This window comes from Staurois parvus, unplaced genomic scaffold (assembly GCF_062004578.1).
Source record: "Staurois parvus isolate SC_StPar_1 unplaced genomic scaffold, SC_StPar_1.0 ptg000538l, whole genome shotgun sequence".
Taxonomy (NCBI): domain Eukaryota; kingdom Metazoa; phylum Chordata; class Amphibia; order Anura; family Ranidae; genus Staurois; species Staurois parvus.
Genome location: NW_028318334.1, coordinates 7,830,001 through 7,852,948, shown reverse-complemented (window position 1 = coordinate 7,852,948; position 22,948 = coordinate 7,830,001). Strand labels below are relative to the sequence as shown.

General features: G+C 44.0%; 1 protein-coding gene across 2 annotated transcripts in view; it reads left to right on the top strand.

Annotated features, from left to right (window-relative positions):
• Nucleotides 1-363: 363 nt before the first annotated feature.
• The window catches only part of MEOX1 (mesenchyme homeobox 1), a 117,974-nt gene continuing 95,389 nt past the window's right edge, over nt 364-22,948 (top strand). The window contains exon 1 of one of the 2 annotated variants that reach the window (XM_089690652.1): nt 364-816. In XM_089690652.1, coding sequence (XP_089546778.1) covers nt 438-816 — 379 coding nt within the window. In that variant the 5' untranslated portion in view covers nt 364-437. Of the gene's footprint in view, nt 817-8,019; nt 8,449-22,948 lie in introns of those variants that run through there. The other variant, XM_089690651.1, reaches the window with a different exon arrangement.

Below are 22,948 nucleotides of genomic sequence, written 5' to 3'. Positions count from 1 at the left end.
GAATTGCACATTTGCAAAAAATTTATTGCATGCACTTTTTTTTCAGTCATTATTTAACTAGTGAGATGTAAGAGATGTTTCCCAGGGTGTTTGCTTGCAGTCTGTCCAGCATGCAGAAGAGTTTCTTGCTGTTGTTGTGTCTTCCTGCTGCTTAAGTTCTCCTGCTTTAGTTCAACTGCTGTGTTTTTTGCTGGTAAAGTGGAATAGTCGGGATGCAGTGTGTGCTGAGTGTTGGGAGGACACATGAAAGGCTGTGTATATGAGAAGCCCATTACATGGGGGTCTAGTGTTACCTCTGAGGACTAGGAGGTGCCCGGATTTAACCCTCCCTGCTCCTCTATATAAGCTGAGCCTCGTCCTCCGCACACAGTCCTATGATGAGTGAATGAAGAGCAGAGCTCACCCTTCTCCTCCCTATCACACACTCATCCTCCGGCATGGATCCGTCCTCCAGCAGCTGTATGAGGAGCGCCCCGTCCTGGGGCTGTATGAGAGGCCCCCAGGGGGAGGTCAGCGCTCCCCTGCTCCCCTATCAGCAGCTCCCCTTCTTCCCGCAGAAGCCGGACTACAGCGTCTACCCGGACTTCTCCGCACCCTGCCTGGCCACAGCTCCGCACACCTACCCCCGGGAGGAGCGCCTCTACCCAGAGCACACCTACCTCCCCTCTGACTGGTCCTCTGAGGCCAGGAGGAGACTCAACCCCAGCTCCGGGGACCTGGAGAGCAGCAGCCCCAACCTGCTGGATGGATCAGGCTGTATCGATGAAGAGTATGGGGGCCCCAAGAAGGGGGCCAAGAGGAAAAAGGAGAGCCAAGGTGAGTGATCATGGACAGGTTTACATCAATGTGTATGGGGGGACTGGGCTGTGATGGCAAATACAACATTTTATGGGTGTCTCCGGGTCAGGAAGTGGGGGAAATCTCCCGATGGGGACACGTGGGCTTCTGAAGACTAAATCTGGACTTACACATACAGATTTTTTTTTTAATGTAGCATGAATGACCAAAAAATCCAACAAGTCTAAAAAGGGCTATCATTGTTTTATATTGATGTTCTATTATTATATTATATTACATTATATTATACTAGTATTATATTCCTATTTTCTTCTATTAATATATTCTTGTCTTATTATATTTTATTATTATATACTATTATAGTGTTCTTAACATCTTATAGTAGCATATTTTATTATTATATTCTCATTTTATTATTATATTCTCATTTTATTATATTATTCTTAAAATAAAAAAATATATATCTGCGCTGACTAATGATACAAAGCAGCTGGCACAAATAGGTAGTATGAAAACCTAATAATGACTGAAAATGTGAAGTGCAGCACTAAAATTCATATTATGTTATTCTATTCATATATTCTTGGTATCTTCTATTATTATATTCTAATCTTATTATATTAGTATATTCTGTTATTATTTTCTGTTATTCTACTATTATGTTCTTAACGTATTGTATTTGTATATTCTGTTGTATTCTAAACCTATTATATTAGTATGTTCGATTATTATGTTCTTAATTTATTCTTTTATAATCATATTATTTTAGTATATTCTATTATATTCTAAACCTGTTATATTAGTATATTCTATTATGTTCTTAACTTATTATATGACTCTATTATATTCTAGTAATTTTATTTTAGTTTATTCTAATTATATAATTTTAGTATATTCTTTTATTATTTTCTATTATTATGTTCTTAACTTATTATATTAGTAAATTTTATTATTCTATTTGTATTATATTAATTATAATATATTCTATTATTCCACTAATATATTCTTATCTTACTATTTTCTATTATTCTATTATTATTTTCCTATTCCTTTATATTAGTGTATTCTATTATCATATTTTATTTTAATCCTATTAATATTATATTATTATTATAGTCTAATCCTAGTCTAGTATTATCAGCTATTATTACTTTCTATTATTCTATCATTATGTTCTTATATGTAACTTATTATATTAGTATATTCTAATATTCTCTTATATTCTAATCATATTATTATATGCTATTCTATTATTTATTTATTTCAGGTACTTATATAGCGCCGTCCATTTACGCAGCGCTTTACACATATATATATTGTACATTCACATCAGTCCCTAACCCTCAAGGGGAGTACAATCAATTATTATGTTCTTAACTTTTTTTTAGTATATTTTATTATTCTATTGTTCTATTTGTGTTATATTACATTATGAGATTATATTCAACTAATATTCTTATCTTACTATCTTCTATTATTATGTCCTTAACTTTCTATATTTTAGTATTCTATTCTTATTATTCTATTCTATTCTTCTATGTAGCTATTATCTTATTATCTTCTATTATTCTATTTCTTTTTTCCTATCCTTTTTTTAGTATATTCTATTATCACATTATTCTATTCTATTCTTAATATATTAGTATATTATATTATTATATTCTAATCTTAATACATAATCTTTTTGAATTTTGATGGCCAGCCCCACTGGCTATAAAAATACCCAAACAGCGGCTGCATCTGATTGGATGTAGCTCTGATTCAGCCACCCATTTTCCACTCCGCTCTTTTAGTTTTCAGATGTTGGGATTGGGGCAACATCTGAGCCAATTTTGGCCAGTTTATTGGGGACCGGTCGGAATTTGTAGTGTGTAGAAAAGTGAAAAGAAAAGGGGGATGGAACATTTTTCTCCAGCAAATTAGTTCTGGAGGAAAAGAGCTTTAATCTCCAAACATGGATAGGCTTCTTCACAGTAAGAGCTGTGGAATAGACTTCCTCAAGAGTTGGCTCTGGCCAGCTCAGTGGATTGCTTTAAAAAAGGCCTGGATTGTTTCTTGGATACACAGAATATAACTGGATACTAACATTGATAGGTAAAGTTGATCCAGGGAATATCTGATTGCCGCTCGGGGGGATCAGGAAGGAATATTTTTGCCTTCCTCTGGATCCACTGTGGGTATTGTATAGTGTATATGGAGGTTTTCTATTTGTGTGTGTGTGTGTTTTTTTTTTTTTCTCTGTTGGTTGAACTGGATGGACTAGTGTCTTTTTTCAGCCAGATGAACTATGTAACTCATTTCTAACAGTGTATGTGGTTTTTTTTGTTTGGGAAAGTTCATTATTTCCTAAATCGAATGTTAAAGTTCCTATGAATAGCACTTGTCAAGCCATCGAATGTACTGAGACTTTTTGTGTGAAAATCCATTAGTGCAGCTTTAGAAGGGAGACTTCTACTAACTTCTGGTTGTGTTTCTGTGACAGGAGTCATGGGCAGTGGTGTATTTAGGTTTTGTGCTGCCCTAGGCAACAAAAAAATTGGCGCCCCTCCCACAGAGAGAGCCTAATATTGACCAACAACACCCCTGCCTCCCACCCAAGAGAGTCTTCCACTACCACTGCCCCCCCATACACCAGCCACCATCCCCCATGGCGAGAGACAGACACTCATATTAACAGCTCTGGACATCCCTGGGAACGAGAGTCTTCTTTACTGTCCAGGAGAAAAATACAAGTGGAAGATTGAGAAGATCATTTGATGTGCCATACATGTAGGCTAGGTTGACATTTGTGTGATTTTTGTAGGTGTGCTGTGAAGTGTGTGATAAATCAGGCAATAAAACGCATAGTGACCATGCGTCATGGCATGGCGAGATTACAGAAAAGAGTCACGCATTGTTTTGGTGGGATTTGGATGTAGTAGGCAGGACATTTTAATGAATGGGCTGTCCTATCACAATGCACAGTAATGCGAAAAAAAAATAAATGCACAACACTGCACAAATGCGAGCCTATCCTGAAATCTGTATTCCAGGAAGACGAAAACTTCTTCCTCACATTGCAGAGGCAGGTTACTGATCCTTTATTTCTAGAGGACATGGAAGTGTAGTTCCACTTACCTGATCCTCCTCTCCAGCAGGCTCCTCTTTACTTCTAGAGTGGTCCCCGCAGCTTCTCCTGGTGATCTAAGGTCCTTTGACATCATCAAGACCAATGCAGGGACAATAGCCCAGCACTGGATAATAGGAGGCTAAGGGATAGTCCACCACCAGAGAAGGGAGCAAGGATCAGGTAAGAAAAAGTGCTCTTACACTAAACAATCTGATTGTACAATCTTCTTTAGCCCTGATGCGGTGCAGAATTTGCAGCGTTTTCTGTTCAAATTCCACATGCGAACCGCTGCGGGTGTGTATGTTAAGGTAATAACACCCTGAAAGCAGTCTGCAAAACGAGGTGCGATGTGCAGAATCAGATCGCATAGGTGTGAATACTCATGTGATCCGATTCTAGTGTGGACCAAAAAAAGGGTCCTGCACCTTTTTGTTGAGGGTGCGGTGCGATTAGAGCCACACAAAATGTATGCCTCCAATCGCACCGCACACAAATCGCGTGTGATTTGCACAGGAATGCAGTGCGGTATGTCGCATGTGATTTGCACAGGAATGCAGTGCGGTATGTCGCATGTGATTTGCACAGGAATGCAGTGTGGTATGTCGCATGTGATTTGCACAGGAACCCCACCGCATTCTTATGCAAATCACATGCGATTTGTGTGCGGTGCGGTTGTAGCCATACATTTTGTATGGCTCTAATCGCACCGCACCCTCACCAAAAAGGTGCAGGACCCTTTTTTTGGTCCGCACTAGAATCGGATCACATGAGTATTCACACCTATGCGATCCGATTCTGCTCTTCACACCGCGTTTTGCGGTCCGCTGAGGGTATGTTAACTTAACTTACACACCCGCAGCGGTTCACATAAATGGGGTGTGATTTTGTTGTGGTGTGCAGAATCGGATCACATAGCTGTGAATACCCATGCGATCAGATTCTAGTGCGGACAAAAAAAAAGGTCCTGCGCGTTTTTGGTGCGATTAGAGCCATACAAAAACCGTGGTGCGGTTCCTGTGCAAATCACATTCGATATACTGCACCACATATATGTGAACCCAGGCTCAGACTTACCAAAACTATATAATATGAGGCAGGGGCGGACTGACAACTCATGGGTCCCCCGGGCAATAGGGGATCATGGGGCCCGTGTCCTTGCCCAAACTCAAAAAAGCCTATGAAAAAGGTACCAGGGGCATCTCATGGGGCCCCCTACTGACCCCGGGCCCTCGGGCAGTGCCCGAGTTTCCAAATGTTCAGTCCGCCCCTGATATGAGGACAGACTTAACTCATTTTTTGATTGAATCAGGCAGGACCTTGCACTATATAGTTGTTGGTAGACCTAAAGGAGATTGTACAATCAGGTTGTATAGTGTATGGTCACACTGCTGAGATTTACGTGCAAATTCTGAAGACTTTATTGCTGCTTGTGAAGATTTTCAGCTATTTCCATTATATTCTATGTATGTGAAATTGCAACAAAACTGCAGAAAAAGTCATACAAGAACTACTTTAGAAATTGGGCTGCAGCAAATCGCACGGGTTAAGACGCTGACATTCACATTCATTAGAAGCGATTTCAATTCGCAAATTGCACCTGAAATCGCACTGGTGTGACCGGCACTTAGACTTCACAAGCAGTTATCCTGTGCAGTGCAGGGACAGCCCCATTGTAAGCGAGGAGTTTTAAGATGGCCGTACAACGTATGGTACAGCGGACAGCTATCAGGAATAGGAAATGTTGGGGTAACATACTCTTTAACCTCTTCCCGACCGCCCTATAGCCAAAAAATGGCTACAATGTGGTTGTCCAGTTCTTGGAGGGTGTTTATAGCCATCTTCGCAGAACCACGCCCGTACGCTTCTGGTACGCTCTGTGTACGGTGTGCTCAGACACAGCTGATCACAGATCATGGTAAGGGGCCAATCACAGCAGCCCTTTACCATGTGATCAACTGCGTCCAATCACAGCTGATCACATTGTAAACAGACTCGCTGGTTAGTAGCACTCCTTTCTTCTCATGCTGTCACAGCGTGCGGAGAGGAGAGCCGGCAACTGGCAAATATGACAGGGGACTTTTACACTGATAGTAGGAACAATAACCATCAGTGCCCTGATTATCAGTGCAGCCCCATAAGTGCCAGTCAGTGCCTTTCAGTGCTGCCTATTAGTGACCATTAGTGCTGCCTATTAGTGGCCATTAGTGCCCATCAGTGCTGCCTATTAGTGGCCATTAGTGACCATTAGTGCTGCCTATTAGTGACCATTAGTGCTGCCTATTAGTGGCCATTAGTACCCATCAGTGCTGCCTATTAGTGGCCATTAGTGCCCATCAGTGCTGCCTATTAGTGGCCATTAGTGCCTATCAGTGCTGCCTATTAGTGACCATTAGTGCTGCCTATTAGTGGCCATTAGTGCCCATCAGTGCTGCCTATTAGTGGTCATTAGTGCCCATCAGTGCTGCCTATTAGTGGCCATTAGTGCCCATCAGTGCTGCCTATCAGTGTTCATCCATGTTCATAAGTGTTGCCTATCATTGCCCATCAGTGCCGCCCCATCAGTGCAGCCTAACAATGTCCATCTGTGAAGGAGAAAGATTACTTATTGGCAAATTTTATAACAAAAACAAAGACATTTTTTTGTTTTTGTTTTTTTTTTAATTTCCCGTTTTTTTTCCTTTTGTTTAGCAAAACATTAAAATCCCAGTGATGGCTAAATAACACCAAAATAAAGCTCTATCTGTCTCAAAAAATGACAACAATTTCATATGGGCACAGTGTTGCATGACGACGCAATTGTCATTTGAAGTGCAACAGCGCTGAAAGCTGAAAATTGGCCTGGGCAGGAAGGGGGACAGTGTTCTATAGGTAAGTGGTTAAGGGAGGCAGTCAGGAGAGCAATAAAACTGCAGCTCAGCAGCCTATTTTTCCCATTCCATTACCACAAACTTTAACCCTAGGTTCACACCTAAGCGGTTTTTGAACTGCAGTCCACTTAACATGGTTTCCTATGGGACAGGTTCACATCTCAGTGTTTCACCCGGTTTGTTTTTTGGAAAGGCTCAGGGACTCTTTTGAACGCAAAAAGTTGCGTTTTTGGTTCCATAGACTTCAATGGAAACGCTACAGAAAAGGATGTAGTGCGTTTTTGCTGTGTTTTTGCTGTTTTGAATTGTAAATCTGCCTAGCAACAAAAAAATAAAAAAAAAAAGTAGAAGAAAAAGACATCAAAAACGCACCAAAAATGCAGGTGCAAAAACGCAACCCAAAACAATGCAGAAATGGCTCAAACGCAAACTGCATATGTGCGAACCTCACCCAAGGCTACATTTCATGGATACACATAAAACGCATGTCGCACGTCTTGTTTATGGCAGGCTAAACGCAGCCAGCAGATGTGCATTTTTTGTACTCATCAAAGCATTATATAAATTCCTCAAAGCGCATGGTTAAAAAAGGTGCAAATATCCAAAAAATGTACACAAGATTGATGCATTGTATGCATGTAGGGAAGCCTATTGAAATGAACGGACTGCCCTATGCATGTGGAAACCTGCACAAAAAGCTTGCAAAAACGCACGTTCACAAGATGCCAGGTTTGACTAATGCTGCCAGGCGATATGCGATATTTGACTGCTTGGCTAAAATAGTACACAATTGGGTGCCTGCATTGAACACATTTGTCACTTTAATGGGGAAAAACAAAGTGTGCTTTGCATTGGATTTGCCATGGCACCTTGGTTGCTGCCCCCAGTTCTGGCAGGACATGGGGGTGCTGGATTTTGGGTAATCAGGAGGCGGGGGGGGGGGGGGTGAATGGTCCGCTCACGGGCAGCACGTCAGTGTAGTGCGCAATGTTGTTTCCGACACACAAGGTGCGATCCCAGCTCTATACGCGTCTGTCCAGGATTTTTGCTGGTAAAGTGGAATAGTCGGGATGCAGTGTGTGCTGAGTGTTGGGAGGACACATGAAAGGCTGTGTATATGAGGAGCCCATTACATGGGGGTCTAGTGTTACCTCTGAGGACTAGGAGGGGCCCGGATTTAACCCTCCCTGCTCCTCTATATAAACTGAGCCTCGTCCTCCGCACACAGTCCTATGATGAGTGAATGAAGAGCTGAGCTCACCCTTCTCCTCCCTATCACACACTCATCCTCCGGCATGGATCCGTCCTCCAGCAGCTGTATGAGGAGCGCCCCGTCCTGGGGCTGTATGAGAGGCCCCCAGGGGGAGGTCAGCGCTCCCCTGCTCCCCTATCAGCAGCTCCCCTTCTTCCCGCAGAAGCCGGACTACAGCACCTACCCGGACTTCTCCGCACCCTGCCTGGCCACCGCTCCGCACACCTACCCCCGGGAGGAGCGCCTCTACCCAGAGCACACCTACCTCCCCTCCGACTGGTCCTCCGAGGCCAGGAGGAGACTCAACCCCAGCTCCGGGGACCTGGAGAGCAGCAGCCCCAACCTGCTGGATGGATCGGGCTGTATCAATGAAGAGTATGGGGGCCCCAAGAAGGGGGCCAAGAGGAAAAAGGAGAGCCAAGGTGAGTGATCATGGACAGGTTTACATCGATGTGTATGGGGGGATTGGGCTGTGATGGCAAATACAACATTTTATGGGTGTCACCGGGGCAGGAAGTGGGGGAAATCTCCCGATGGGGACACGTGGGCTTCTGAAGACTAAATCTGGACTTACACATACAGATTTTTTTTTTTAATGTAGCATGAATGACCAAAAAATCCAACAAGTCTAAAAAGGGCTATCATTGTTTTATATTGATGTTCTATTATTATATTATATTACATTATATTATATTAGTATTCTATTCCTATTTTCTTCTATTAATATATTCTTGTCTTATTATCTTTTATTATTATATACTATTATAGTGTTCTTAACATCTTATAGTAGCATATTTTATTATTATATTCTCATCTTATTATAATATTCTTAAAATAAAAAAATATATATCCGCGCTGTCTAATGATACAAAGCAGCTGCCACAAATAGGTAGTATGAAAACCTAATAATGACTGAAAATGTGAAGTGCAGCACTAAAATTCATATTACCGTATGTTATTCTATTCATATATTCTTGGTATCTTCTATTATTATATTCTCATCTTATTATATTAGTATATTCTGTTATTATTTTCTGTTATTCTACTATTATGTTCTTAACGTATTGTATTTGTATATTCTCTTGTAGCATTTTTGCTGTGTTTTGAATTGTAAATTTGCCTAACAAAAAAATGTAAAAAAAAAGACATCAAAAACGCGCCAAAAATGCAGGTGCAAAAACGCAACCCAAAACATAATGCAGAAATGGCTCAAACGCAAACTGCGTAGGTGCGAACCTCGCCTAAGGCTACATTTCATGGACACACAAAAAACGCATGTCGCACTTCTTGTTTATGGCAGGCTAAACGCAGCCAGCAGATGTGCATTTTTTGTACTCATCAAAACATGATATAATCTCCTCAAAGCGCATGGTTAAAAAAGGTGCAAATGTCCAAAAAATGTACACAAGATTTATGCATTGTTTGCATTTGGCGCTATATAAACTCGTAGTAATAATAATAATAATAATGTAGGGAAGCCTATTGAAATGAACGGACTGCCCTATGCATGTGGAAACCTGCACAAAAAGCTTGCAAAAACGCACGTTCACAAGATGCCAGGTTTGACTAATGCTGCCAGGCGATATGCGATATTTGACTGCTTGGCTAAAATAGTACACAATTGGGTGCCTGCATTGAACACATTTGTCACTTTAATGGGGAAAAACAAAGTGTGCTTTGCATTGGATTTGCCATGGCACCTTGGTTGCTGCCCCCAGTTCTGGCAGGACATGGGGGTGCTGGATTTTGGGTAATCAGGAGGCGGGGGGGGGGGGGTTAAGCGGACCCTTTTAGAATAGATGTTATTTTGTAAAGTTTGTGGATGCTTTGTAGTCAGGTGACCATGTGAGTGATCACACTATAAGACGGTGAGCCTGTCACGTGGCATGCTGACATTTGGTAACGGTTATGCGATTATTGGCGTCATATATATGTGACCGATTGCAGATAGTAGCAGCATGCTTCAAATGAGCAGCCATCTTTTTTTTTGTCTTCTGAATGGTGATCGCTGATTAATCGCACAGTGCTTTTCCATGATCCCCAGTACAGGATAGGATTATTAATATTATAATACAGTATTTATAAAGCGCCAATAGTTCGCTCAGCGCTGTACATTACAAAGGGGGACAGAACAACAACAATACAATGCAAAACATGAGGGGATCGAGGGCCCTGCTCTTTCGAGCTTACAATCTAGGAGGGAGGGGATGGTGGCACAGGAGGAGATAGCTGTGGGGGATGGAGTGGTAGGAAGAGTGGAGGAGGTTGGCAAGTTAGCAGGGGGTGGGGTAGGCTTCCCTGAAGAGGTGGGTTTTCAGGGTGCGCCTAAAGGAGAGGAGAGTAGGTGATAATCTGATGGGTTGGGGAAGGGAGTTCCAGAGGATGGGTGACACCCTGGAGAAGTCCTGGAGGCGGGCATGGGAGGAGGAGACCAGGGAACTAGAGAGAAGGAGGTCTTGTGAGGAGCGGAGTGTGCGGGCTGGGTGGTACTTGGATATTAGGTCAGCGATGTAGTTCGGGGCAGTATGGTGGACGGCTTGGTACGTCAGTGTTAGGATTTTGAATTTGATCCATTGCGCAATTGGAAGCCAGTGGAGGGATTGGCAGAGGGGGGTGGCGGAAATGGAGCGGTTGGAAAGGTGAATGAGTCTGGCAGCCGTATTCAGGATCGACTGAAGCGGGGATAACCAGCAGCGAGGCAGGCCAGTGAGGAGGGAGTTGCAGTAATCGAGTCGTGATATGATGAGGGAGTGGATGAGTTGTTTAGTGGTTTCTGGGGTTAGGAACGTGCGTATTTTGGCGATGTTGCGGAGGTGGAGTCTGCACGGGAGTCTGCACGAGCTTGTTAAAGATTGGACTTGGGGCTGGAAGATTAGGTGGGAGTCCAGAATGACACCAAGTACTCTGGCCTGCGGGGTGGGTTTGATGGTGGCGTTGTTGGATGTGATGGAGAAGTCAATGGGGGTGGTGTCCGGGCTGGGGGGAAGACAAGAAACTCGGTTTCGGAGAGGTTCAGTTTAAGGAAGTGGAGAGACATCCAGTCTGATATGTCGCTCAGTAGGTGTGTGATTCGGGGCGGAGACTGAGGGGGTGAGGTGGGGGGTTGAGAGATAGATTTGTGTGTCATCGGCATATAGGTGGTAGTTGAAGCCGTGAGAGTGTATGAGTTGGCCAAGGGAGGAGGTGTAGAGGAGAAGAGAAGGGGCCCGAGCACGGAGCCTTGAGGGACCCCAACAGAGAGGGGGAGTGAGGGGGAGGTGGTAGCGTTATAGGTAACGCTGAAAGAGCGTTGTGACAGGTAGGATGAGAGCCAGGAGAGAGCAGAATCTCTGAGGCCAAGGGAGTGTAGTTTTTTGAGGAGGGGGTGGTCGACTGTGTCGAAGGCTGCAGAGAGGTCAAGGAGTAGGAGCACTGAATAGTGGCCATTAGCTTTGGCGGTTAGCAGGTCGTTGGAGAGTTTAACCACTTCCCGACCGGCCGTTGCATATAAACGGCCGGACGGTGGCAGTACAGGGTCGGGTGGCCGTTTATGAACGGCCTCCCCGCACCCTGCTTGTGCGTGCTCCCTGGGAGCGTGCAGCACCGCGATCCGGTGCCCGCTGTGTCCTCCGGTCATGTGATCACTGATTGGCCAATCAGTGATCAGATGCAAAGTAGTAAGCAAGATGTCACTTCTGACATCATTGCTTACTACTTGTGAAATCTGTGAATGATCACAGAGGTCACATGGTACAAGGCTATTCACAACAGCCTTGTACCATGTGACAAGCTGTGACCAATCACAGCTCACTCAGTACTTCTCAATGAGTGCAGGAATGCACACAGAGAGAAACAGAAATGATTGCTTTTACATCCTATATGGGTGTAAAAGCAATCATTGTAAAAAAAAAAAAATCTTCATCACCCCCCACAAGTAGTACAGTGTCACCATGGTGACACTGTACTGCTAGGGTGACAGTATGTAAAAAAAATAAAATAAATAAAAAATAATATAAACAAATAAAATAAAAATGTAAGAAAAAATGTTTAAAAATTATAATTTTTGGTTATAAACTAATTTTTGTTTTTTTTGTTTTTTTACTAAAAAGTTAACGGAATACATTTTGGCAAAGATTTATGATGAAATATTATTTATTTGCAAAATTTTATAAAAAAAACACTTTTGTTCAAAATTTTTGGACTTTTTCATTTACATAGCAAAAAAAATAAAAATCCCAGCAGTGAATAAATACCACCAAAATAAAGCTTTATCTGTCTCAAAAAAATGGTAAAAAATTTATTTGGGTACAGTGTTGCATGACTGCGTAATTGTCATTCAAAGTGTGATAGCGCTGAAAGCTGAAAATTGCCCTGGACAGGAAGGGGGTAAAAGTGTCCGGTCTGGAAGTGGTTAAGTAAGGCAGTTTCAGTGGAGTGTAGGGGACGGAAGCCGGACTGTAGGGGATTGAGGAGGTTCTTATCGTTGAGGTGAGAGTTTAGGCGGGTGTAGACTAGGCGCTCGAGGAGTTTGGATGTAAATGGGAGCAGGGAGATGGGTCTGAGGTTGTTCGGGTCATTGGGGTCCAGGGAGGGCTTTTTAAGTATGGGGGTGATGTGTGCATGTTTCAGAGGGGAGGGGAAAGTGCCGGAGGAGAGGGAGAGATTAAAGATGTGGGTGAGGGAGCGTAGGATGGAGGGGGAGGGAGGTCGTAGGAGTTGTGAAGGGATAGGGTCGAGGGGGCAGATGGTGAGGCGGGCATCAGAGAGGATCTTGGAGATTTCCTCGATGGTAGTAAGGTCAAAGGTGCAGAGTGTTGGGGGGGCTTCAGTATGAGGAATGTAGGGTGGGGTGGAAGTAGAGGTCAGATCAGTGGTGGGGCCGTGGGAGAGGGGTGATGAGGGGGTAGCCGAGTGAGTGGGAACGGGGTTGGAGGGAGTTTGAGCAGCGACGAAGTCCCTGCGGGTTATGTCGAGGGGAGGGGGGATGAGGGGGTAGCTGTGTGAGAGGGGACGGGTCGAGAGGGCGTGTGAGTTGCAGCGATGTCCTTGCGAATTGTGTCAATCTTGTTTTTGAAGTGATTGGCAATCTCAAGGGCGGTGAGTGAGGTGCTGGGTGGAGGTGGGGGTAGCGAGAGTAGAGAGTGGAGAAAAGTCGGCGAGGATTGGAGGAGAGGGCCTTGATGAGGGTCAGGAAGTAAGCTTGTTTGGCTGCGTGGAGGGAGGAGGTGTAGGTGTGGAAGGCAGATTTGTAGCGGGTGAAGGCTTGTTGGGATTTGGTTTTGCGCCATAGTCACTCCAGGGCACAACTGTGTCGTTTGAGGGTTTTGGTGTGATCAGTCTGCCAGGGCTGGAGCGGTCGGGGTCTGATGTTGCGTGTGGTTAAAGGTGCTAGTGAGTCAAGGGCTGTTGACAGCGCGTTGTTGTAGGCGGTCATAGCCAAGTCGGGGCAGGACGGGGAGGATGCTGTCGTGGAGTTGATCAGCTGCAGAGTTCAGGGGGGCAGGGTTAAGGTTGCGGAGGTCACTGCTGGTAATAGTGTGACATTTGGAGGGGTAGGCGTTGGAGGACGAGGAGATAGAGAAGGTAATCAGGTTGTGGTCAGAGAGAGGGAAGGGGGTGTTAGTGAGGTTGTGGGGAGCGCAGCGGTTGGAGAAGACAAGATCAAGGATATTCCCGTCGGAGTGGGTGGTGGATTGTATGCACTGTGCAAGTGCAAAGGAGGAGGTTAAGTGGAGGAGATGGGATGTGTCCGGGTTGTCGAGGTTGACAGGGATGTTGAAATCCCCAAGGATGATGGTGGGTAGCTCAGAGGAGAAGAAGGGTAGCCAGGAGGAAAAGTCATCCAGGAAGCGGGGTATGGATCCAGGAGTCCGGTATATCACAGCAATCTTCAGGGGGGTTGGGGAGAATAGTCAGACGCAGTGGGCCTCGAAGGAGGTGAAGGATAGGGAGGGGGGGTTTGGGAGGACTCGGAAGGTGCTCTGCGGTGACAGGAGCAGACCAACCCCACCACCTTTACGACCGTTGGGCCTGGGTGAGTGGGTCCAGGTGAGACCTCCGTAGGAGAGTGCAGCAGGGGAGGTAGAGTCAGTGGCCTGGATCCAGGTTTCCGTAATCGCTAGGAGGTTGAGGGAGCGGGAAACAAAGAGGTCGTGGATGGCGGTAAGCTTGTTGCACACTGATCGGGCATTCAGGAGTGCACATGAAAATGGAGGGGAGATTTTAGGGAGCAGGGGGACAGATACTAAGTTGTAGGGGTTGCGGCAGGACGTGGAGGTGGGAGGGTGTTGTGCGGGTGAGGGAGGTGGTGGAGGGCCAGGATTCGGGGAGATGTCCCCCGCGATTAGGAGGAGGAGAAGGGTGAGAAAGTTGGCATGGGAGCGGGATGTGCAGGAGTGTGAGAAACTACTAGTGGAGGTGTTCGGGTCAGTGGGAGAGCGGAGTAATAGGAGGAGGTGGTGGGTGCCGTAGAGGGGTGAAGGAAGCAGTGAGGACACAATATACAATTGTTTTAGGAGGAGCAGAGGGATAAAGTGAATGGATTTTGGGAACAGAGGAGAGGAAATTGAGAAGGAGGAGTGGAAGAGGCATTTTGGGGAGGTGCCCGGGAGGGCGGATAGGAGTGGTGGGAGGGTTGGTTGTCCATAGTCCAGCGGGCAGAGGCGTATCTCGTCGATTCACTGAAGCCCCATGCACACAGCACGTTATAACTCTGGTAACGTTAGCTGTGTAAAGTCATGTAAAAAAGTGAGTTTTTCAGCTTGTTTTAGTGGTTTTGCATTCGCATTTAGCAGCTTTTTCCAGCGTTTTTCAACATTTGCGTTTTTTGCCTTTTTTTTGTGTTTTTCTTTAAAAAAAGTCCAAAAAACCCAGTTTGTGGCATTTTACTGCGTTTTACAGCATTACAGCATTTTTACAGCTAAAAAAATCCTCTAGAAACCCACTACTTTCCAGCTTTTTTTAGCATGTTTGCATTAGCGTTTAGTGGCGTTTTTCTGCTTTTAGCGATGTTTTTCCGCGTTTGTGTTTTTTGGCATTTTTCTTTCCCCCAAAAAATTATATATATTTTTTGTCAAAAAAATTCCAAAAACACCGGTTTGCGGCGTTTTTACAGAGTTAAAGCATTTTTACAGCTACAAAACTCCTCTAGAAACCCACTAGTCCCAGGTTTTTTTTCCAGCCAAAAAAACACCCCAGCCAAAAAACACTGATTACTGTCTATGTGTGCATGGACACATAGGATAACATGCTGGGGAGTTTACTGGCTGTAGAAAAAACATCAAAAGCGAAAAACAGCCGCTGTAAAAACGTCCAGTGTGAATGAGAACTAAAGGTTACCGCATGCAATAACACTGTCACATGACTCATTTGCATAAATGACCGCATTAGGTAACAAAATGTCCAGTTCACAAACAAATTATGATTCTGTGGTATTTAACGCAAAATTAAAAATGTGTCGGCATTGCTGGCATGTTTTGTTTTCATTCAGCTGTCAATGGGACACTCGCTGACAGCTGATGAGTTATCCTTTATTCAGGACACTGCAGCTGGCTTCCTTAACAACCAGCTACCGCATGATAAATTACGGCATGAAAATATGTGGTAATTACCGCAATAACAATATTTTATCGCTAGAGTTATTTACCGCAAACTTCTTAGTGAATTGCACATTTGCAAAAAATTTATTGCATGCACATTTTTTTCAGTCATTATTTAACTCTAGTGAATTGACCCTACGGTGCTATAAAATGTTCGATCCAAATGGACTGGCTGTAAAAATCAATTGTACGGCAAACATAATCCGATCAATGTTCCATACACATGTACCCTGAGTTTTGATTAAGGAGAGGTTCACACCTATGCAGGTTGCGTTTGAGCTGTTTCTGCATTGCGTTTTGCATTGTGTTTTTGATGCGTTTCTTTTTAAATTTATTTTTTAAATTTTTCTTGTTGCTAGGCAGATTTAAAATGCAAAACGCATTAAAAACATGGCAAAAACACAATATATGTTTATCTGCAGCGTTTCCATTGAAGTCTATAGAACCAAAAATGCAACTTTTTGCGTTCAAAAAACCAAAAATGCAACTTTTTGCGTTCAAAAAAAGTCCCCGGCCCTTTCCAAAAAACGCACAGGTGTGAACACGTCCCATAGGAAATCATGTTAAATGGACTGTACTGCGTTTCTGCACACTTAGGTGTGAACCTAGGGTAAATGAATCATATCACTGACTTCTCCATCACGTCCAACAATGCCACCATCAGGCCCACCCCACAAGCCAGAGTACTTGGTGTCATTCTTGACTCCAATCTATCCTTCCAGCCCCAAGTCCAATTGCTAACAAACTCATGCAGACTCCACCTCCGCAACATCGCCAAAATACGGGCAATCCTAGCCCCAGAAACCACTAAGCAGCTCATCCACTCCCTCATCATATCACGACTCGATTACTGCAACTCCCTCCTTACTGGTCTGCCTCGCCGCTGGGTATACCCGCTTCAGTCGATCCTGAATACGGCAGCCAGACTCATCCACCTTACCAACCGCTCCGTATCCACCACCCCCCTCTGCCAATCCCTCCACTGGCTTCCGATTGCCCAACGCATTAAATTCAAAAGCCTAACATTGACGTACAAAGCTGTCCATAACTCTGCCCCAAACTACATCACTGACCTAATCCAAATACCACCCAAAACGCACACTCCGCTCCTCACAAGACCTCCTACTCCCTAGTTCCCTAGTCTCCTCCTCCCATGCCCGTCTCCAGGACTTCTCCAGGGCATCACCCATCCTCTGGAACTCCCTACCCCAATCCATCAGACTATCACCTACTCTCCTCTCCTTTAGGCGCACCCTGAAAACTCATCTCTTCAGGGAAGCCTACCCCACCCCCTGCTAATTGCCGATCTCCTCCACTCTTCCTACCACTCCACCCCCCACAGTTTTTCCTCCTGTACCACTATCCCCTCTCTCCTAGATTGTAAGCTCCAAGGAGCAGGGCCCTCGAACCCCTCGTGTATCACATTGTATTGTTGTTGTACTGTCGCATGTATTGTCTTCCATTGTAATGTATAGCGCTGAGCGAACTATTGGCGCTTTATAAATATTGTATAATAATAATAATATCAAGTTGATTGGATGGAAGCACTAGGCTACTTTTGTGCTTCCAGGCAATCAGAAGCGTTGAATATTTATTTATTTCAGGTACTTATATAGCGCTGAAAATTTACACAGCGCTTTACATATATATTGTACATTTACATCAGTCCCTAACCCTCAAGGGGCGTACAATCTAAGGTCCCTAACTCACATTCATACATACACATACTAGGGCCAATTTACACAGGAGCCAATTAACCTACCAGCATGCCTTTGGAGCGTGGGAGGAAACCGGAGTACCGGGAGGAAACCCACGCAGGCACAGGGAGAACATGCAAACTCCAGGCAGGTGGTGCCATGGTTTGGATTCAAACCAAGGACCCTAGTACTGCCAGGTGGAAGTGGTAACCATTTAACCACTGTGCTGATTAAGGCCTCATGCACACTATAGCTAAAAAATGCCTGTTTTACAGGTGTTTGATGTTTTTTTTTTTTGCCTCTAAACGCCCCTTCATAGACGTTTACAGGCGTATAGTGGCAAAAAAAACACCACTTGCCCATTTTAGAGAAGAGCATTTGGGCAGAAAAAAAAACCGCTGTGCGCCATCATTTACAGTTATCTTCAAACTGATTACCTGTAAAGGGTTTTAAAGCCTCATTTATAAAAAATGTTGGGTACCATACCATTTCGTGATCTTATGGGTGCACCCAATTTTAAAGTTTGGCTTGTGTGGTATCTATTTACTTGACATAACACCATCTTTTATATTTTACCAAGAAATGGGTATTATACTGTGTTTGTTTGCAATATACAGTAATTTATTGTATTTATTTTTGATGTTTTTTTTCCATAAATATGCATTTGCATAAATATTGTGTAACATAAAAAATGGCAGCAGTCACCATTTTATTCTCCAGTGTCTCTGCTTTCAGAAAATATATAATTTTTAGGAGTTTAAAATACTTTCCAGCAAAAATAAAATTTTAATGTGCGTAGAAATAAACAAAAAAATGACCCTGGTGGACAAATGGTTAATCCGCGCCCAGTCCGCGCTCAGTCCGCGCCCAGGTAATTTCATGTCGCCAAGCGCTGTGTGTTGGCAGTTGTTGTCCGTATTGTATTTTTCTCCAGGTATCATATCTAAATCCTATAGAAAAGGAGCATTGCCAAATGTTGACATGTTTAAAAAATGAGCTGAACCTTCCAGCCAACGGCCCTCCTTTGTTTTTCGTCACATAAAAAAAGACCAAATGCTGTTCTTTTGGGACAAAAGACCACCACAGCATTCCGCTTTACCTCAGAGCCATTGTGGCCGCACATAAAATCCTGCGCACATATTTTCCTTGTTAGGAAATCTGGCTCGCCTCTTTTTTCGGAAACAGACGGAGAGGTATATGTGGTCCCTCCAGATGATGTACTCCTTTTTTTTTTTTTTTTAGATGATTAACAGAAAACTTTCCTACCTTTTTATTGTATGTATGTACATCCATGTAATGGTTTCTTACTTGAAGATTGACAGGCTTTTTTTTTTTTTATACATGTGGTGCCCTCTGAAGTGCGATCTGTGTCCAGATCACTCTTCAGAGGGCATATGATCGGTGGTGAGGAGGCGTTATATCAGCTCTTCACTTCATGTTGTAACCTCTTACACCCCACACCAGCATTCTGCAACCACATTCAGTTGAATGCGTTGCTTTTGCTGGACGGTACCGTCCGCCAAACACAAAAGTTGGGATCACTTATACCACACTGCAGTGCAAAGCCTCCCAGGTGGCATATGTCTGCTGCCTTTTCAGCTTAAATCAGAACTAAACCCTCCAATATTTTACAGCCAAGGAAGCTGCCCTCTTCAACTGTGATTGACAGTTGCCGTGGTGCTGCCTGTGATCAATTATGACACCAGCCATTTGATGGACAGTTTGGTTGAGGGCACAAGCAAATGTGACAGTTATTATTCATTTCATGCCGTAAATTAAATTGTTTTGGGAAACTGTTAAATCAGTAACTTTAGTTCTGCTTAGAGCAGTTAGGGGGTGGTAAAAACACAGATAAACTGTTTTTTTTACTGCCCCCCAACTACAAGTGTCAACAAGGCCTACAGAGGTCAATTATTGCTTGGGAAGAGATAGCTTTTGCTGATGATTTGCTGGTTTTACCAAGCTGTGTGAATAAAGGTTTATGTCTAGAACGTATAAGTCTCTGTTAACATCTACCCATTTCTTTGTTCGTTTTTGAGCATTTAAATGCCTTTACTGTTTTTGGCTGTAGCCAATGAGGGTGATTTTCCTGTACTGACCTCATGACTTCATGGTGCTCTGGAGTGGAGGATGCAGGGCTTATTTAGATCTCTGTTTGAAGGGAGGACGAGGTGAAATGCGTCTGGCGGCGTGGCTCTGAATCGATGTTAGGACACCAGCTCCCACGTTCTGTTACCAGTGGGGTTACTTCAGGCTTTCTGGCATTGCAAGTTTTCATTTGGCGGAATTTTGTAAAACTGGAGCAGCTGTGCATGGCAACCAATCAGCTTCAATCTTCTGTTTGTTCAGTTAAGCTTTGAAAATGAAAGATAGAAGCTGAATGGTTGCCATTTACAGATTCTGTCTGATCCAATTTTAATACATTCCCCTTACTGTGGATCTGACTTCCTGTTAGAGGGTGGCTATGTTCATTCTCCATGATTTCACTGTATGTAGGAATGTAGCCACCTTTACTTGCCCATTTCTGAGATGGATTATGAACTATGGGATATGTAGCATGCATAGATCTGTGCACATGACTGCAACTAACAATCACTTCAGTGAGGGGGAAAAGGGGAGGTTTCGGAGTTCACGACAAGGAAGCAAAAAAAGCACAGTAAGAACATTTTTATGGAAAATAGATTACATGACCATTATAGTGTTACTAAATCCAGGACCCTGCATTCACTATATTTGGTCTCCCACAGTACACAGAACATGGAAATGCAATTATATTAGTAAATCTAAAAACTGCTAAATACCTTTTCTCATCCTTCAGGAGAGCAGTCTTGTGACTTCTATCAGTGTCCAGCAGAGCACTGGTTAAAGCTTCTAGGAGGAGTTTTAATTCTGCTCTAGGAGGATGTGAAACCTCTGACCCTCTGTCTGGACAGTGCTGATTGACCCTGTGCTGATCTCATGCACCCTCCCAAGAAAAAACTTAAAAAAAAAAACCTCTTTAGCAATACACACCAAACTGAGCATGTGACTATGGATTCAGTCTGTATGAGGTGGACATTTCAACAAGAGGAGGGGCAGAGAAGACAGGATCAAACAGCCTCTTTACACAATACAAACGATGAACCCCTTAGGTTCCACAGTGAGTATAACAGGCATGCTTTACTGCATATACAGGCTCATTTTATTGTTGTGGGTTTAGTAACACTTTAACCCCTACACGCCAAGCACATGTAAATATGCGGCCTCTTGGTGTCTGGGCCTTGACGCCGAGCGTCCACATATTTGCATACCATTTGAAAACACGTATGTGCTGAGAGTGTAAGCCCTGCGCGCTCCCAGCACATATGTCCGTGACTCACGGAAAGGTCCCGATCTCCCCTTGCGATCGGGATCTTTTCTGATCATGTGACCGCCATGACAGCGAATTGCATGACCCTAAAACCCTGCCCCGCCTCCCGGCTTCTGAAACTCTTAAAGGGCCGGGAGGCGCAGACGCAAAGGAGTTAAGTAGTAGATGTGTATGGATTATTATTAGAGAATAGGGATGTCTTTTAAAGTCACTGTAACTGTCAGTTAACATTTTCCATGAACAAAATATCAATTTCATCCTATGTACATCCTCTGGACTCTTTGACAAAATGATGTTTTTCAGTGGTATCCCAATTATCTAGGATCTGTATGTTTAGGATCTGTACAAAAAGTAAAATGAATAGCTTGTAGATCAGTTCCATACCTGGACTTCGGGTAGGGAAGCTGCCTGCAGGTAGAAGGGGGGGCCGGGTGAGGCATGTTTTACTTTCTACATACACATGGGTATTACCTGAATTGGCACGCTTGTTTCTATGAAGGTTGGAAGGGGAGCTCTGCAGGGGCTGGTTCTTTTGTGGGCAAGCAGTAGCTATTGGCTGAGAAACCCATCCTGTCTCCCCAGTTCTGCAGTTTGTCCTGTGGAGCATCATCTAGGATTCTGGAGAGGACTGCTAACATATCAATGTTCCCTTCTCCAAAGTAAAGGTGAAAATTATCCAATGTCTGTAGGCACCTTTAGACACAAGACCTGGGAATTCTGAGTAAATACATTCAAATGCAATATGCTTGGCTGCAGCTGGTGCAAAATTGATCAGCCCATCCCCCACCCTACCTTCTATAGAATGCAAAAGGCTCAATTAAAATGGCTCTTCCCCCTTTATAGCAACTTGCCTCCTCTTCACCCCACCCCCTTTGTCCCCCATTCTCCTTTATATGTGTTGCTGTTTTTTCCTTCTGTTTACTTTTTCTTTTTAACGAGTTTTGTCCCATTCCTGCCGTCTGTCATTTGCCTAGGTGAATGATGTAAGTGCCCCCTAGAGGCAACGGGAACCATGCACATCACCCCAATTCATTAGCTGAATAGAGGGGTGGGACTAGTGGCACGTCATCGGAAGGCTGCGCCAGAATGCAGAAGTGCCGGCGCAGCCTACCGATGACATCACAGAAAAACATGGCAGGGCGGGACCTGGTGGAGGCTGCTGAGAAGAGGATCTCAGCAGGATGACACTGGATCCGCTGTGTGGGTGAGCATCGTGCACAGCCGAGCATCAGGTAAGCAGGGAAGGAAAAACAATCATAATGGGGGGGGTTATAAAATTCTCTCAAACTCAAATGATCATTATATCCTATGATGACTGTTATTTTCAGCAATGAGGGTCAGTGAGGAGCAATGATAACAGTCACATGGCCAAAAATAAGGATTCATATGGCAATTAGCATGTCACAGCTTAGTGAATTGGCCTTTCTGTCTAATTACGACATATCATCACCAAGGTCAGCCTTTCTTAACCTTTTTACCCTAGAGATACCCTTGAAAACATTTTCAGGTCACAGAGAAACCCTAATAAGGTTAGTCTATTGTGGGTCATTAGGAAAATATCCCTTACATTGGTTAGTAGGAAGATTGCCCCCTTACAGTGGTGGTCAGAATGCCATCCTTTGCACTCAGCAATAAATAACATTGGTGTCATGCTGCCATCTCTCCCAAGTGGCGATGGACCTGGAAATATGAAGGCAACATCAGATGGAAAGTCAATACCACATCTCAAGGAACTCCTGTTAAAACTAGCCCATTAGGGGTCATTAGGAAAATGCCCCTACAATGGTGATCAGTGGGAAAATTGTTCCCCTTACAGTGTTGGTCACAATGCCATCCTAGAGGAACCCTTGAAAAAATGTTCAGGTCACAGGGAACCCCTAGTCTATTGGGGAAGAGAGCCCCCCCCCATCTGAGGAGGGCTGCATCTCTGAAACGCTATCCATAGGCAACCTTTTGTCCAGGTTCCCTTGGCCTTCCTTTGGCATTTGATTCCTGGAGCGCTGGAGAGTATACACTATTGTCCGTTTTAGTCTATTGGGGGTCATTAAGAAAATGTCCCTTACATTGGTGGTTGGTAGAAAGATTGTCCCCCTTACAGTGGTGGTCAGAATGCTGTCCTTACAGTCAGCTATAAATGTCATTGGTGTTATGCTATGCTACCGGCTCTTCCAAGCGACGATGGATCTGGAAATATGAACGCACTGTCAGATGGAAAGTCAATACCACAGCTCTAGGAAACTCTAGCGATCTCTGGTGCAGGGTTTCTCAACCAGGGTTTTACAGAACCCTAGGGTTCCTC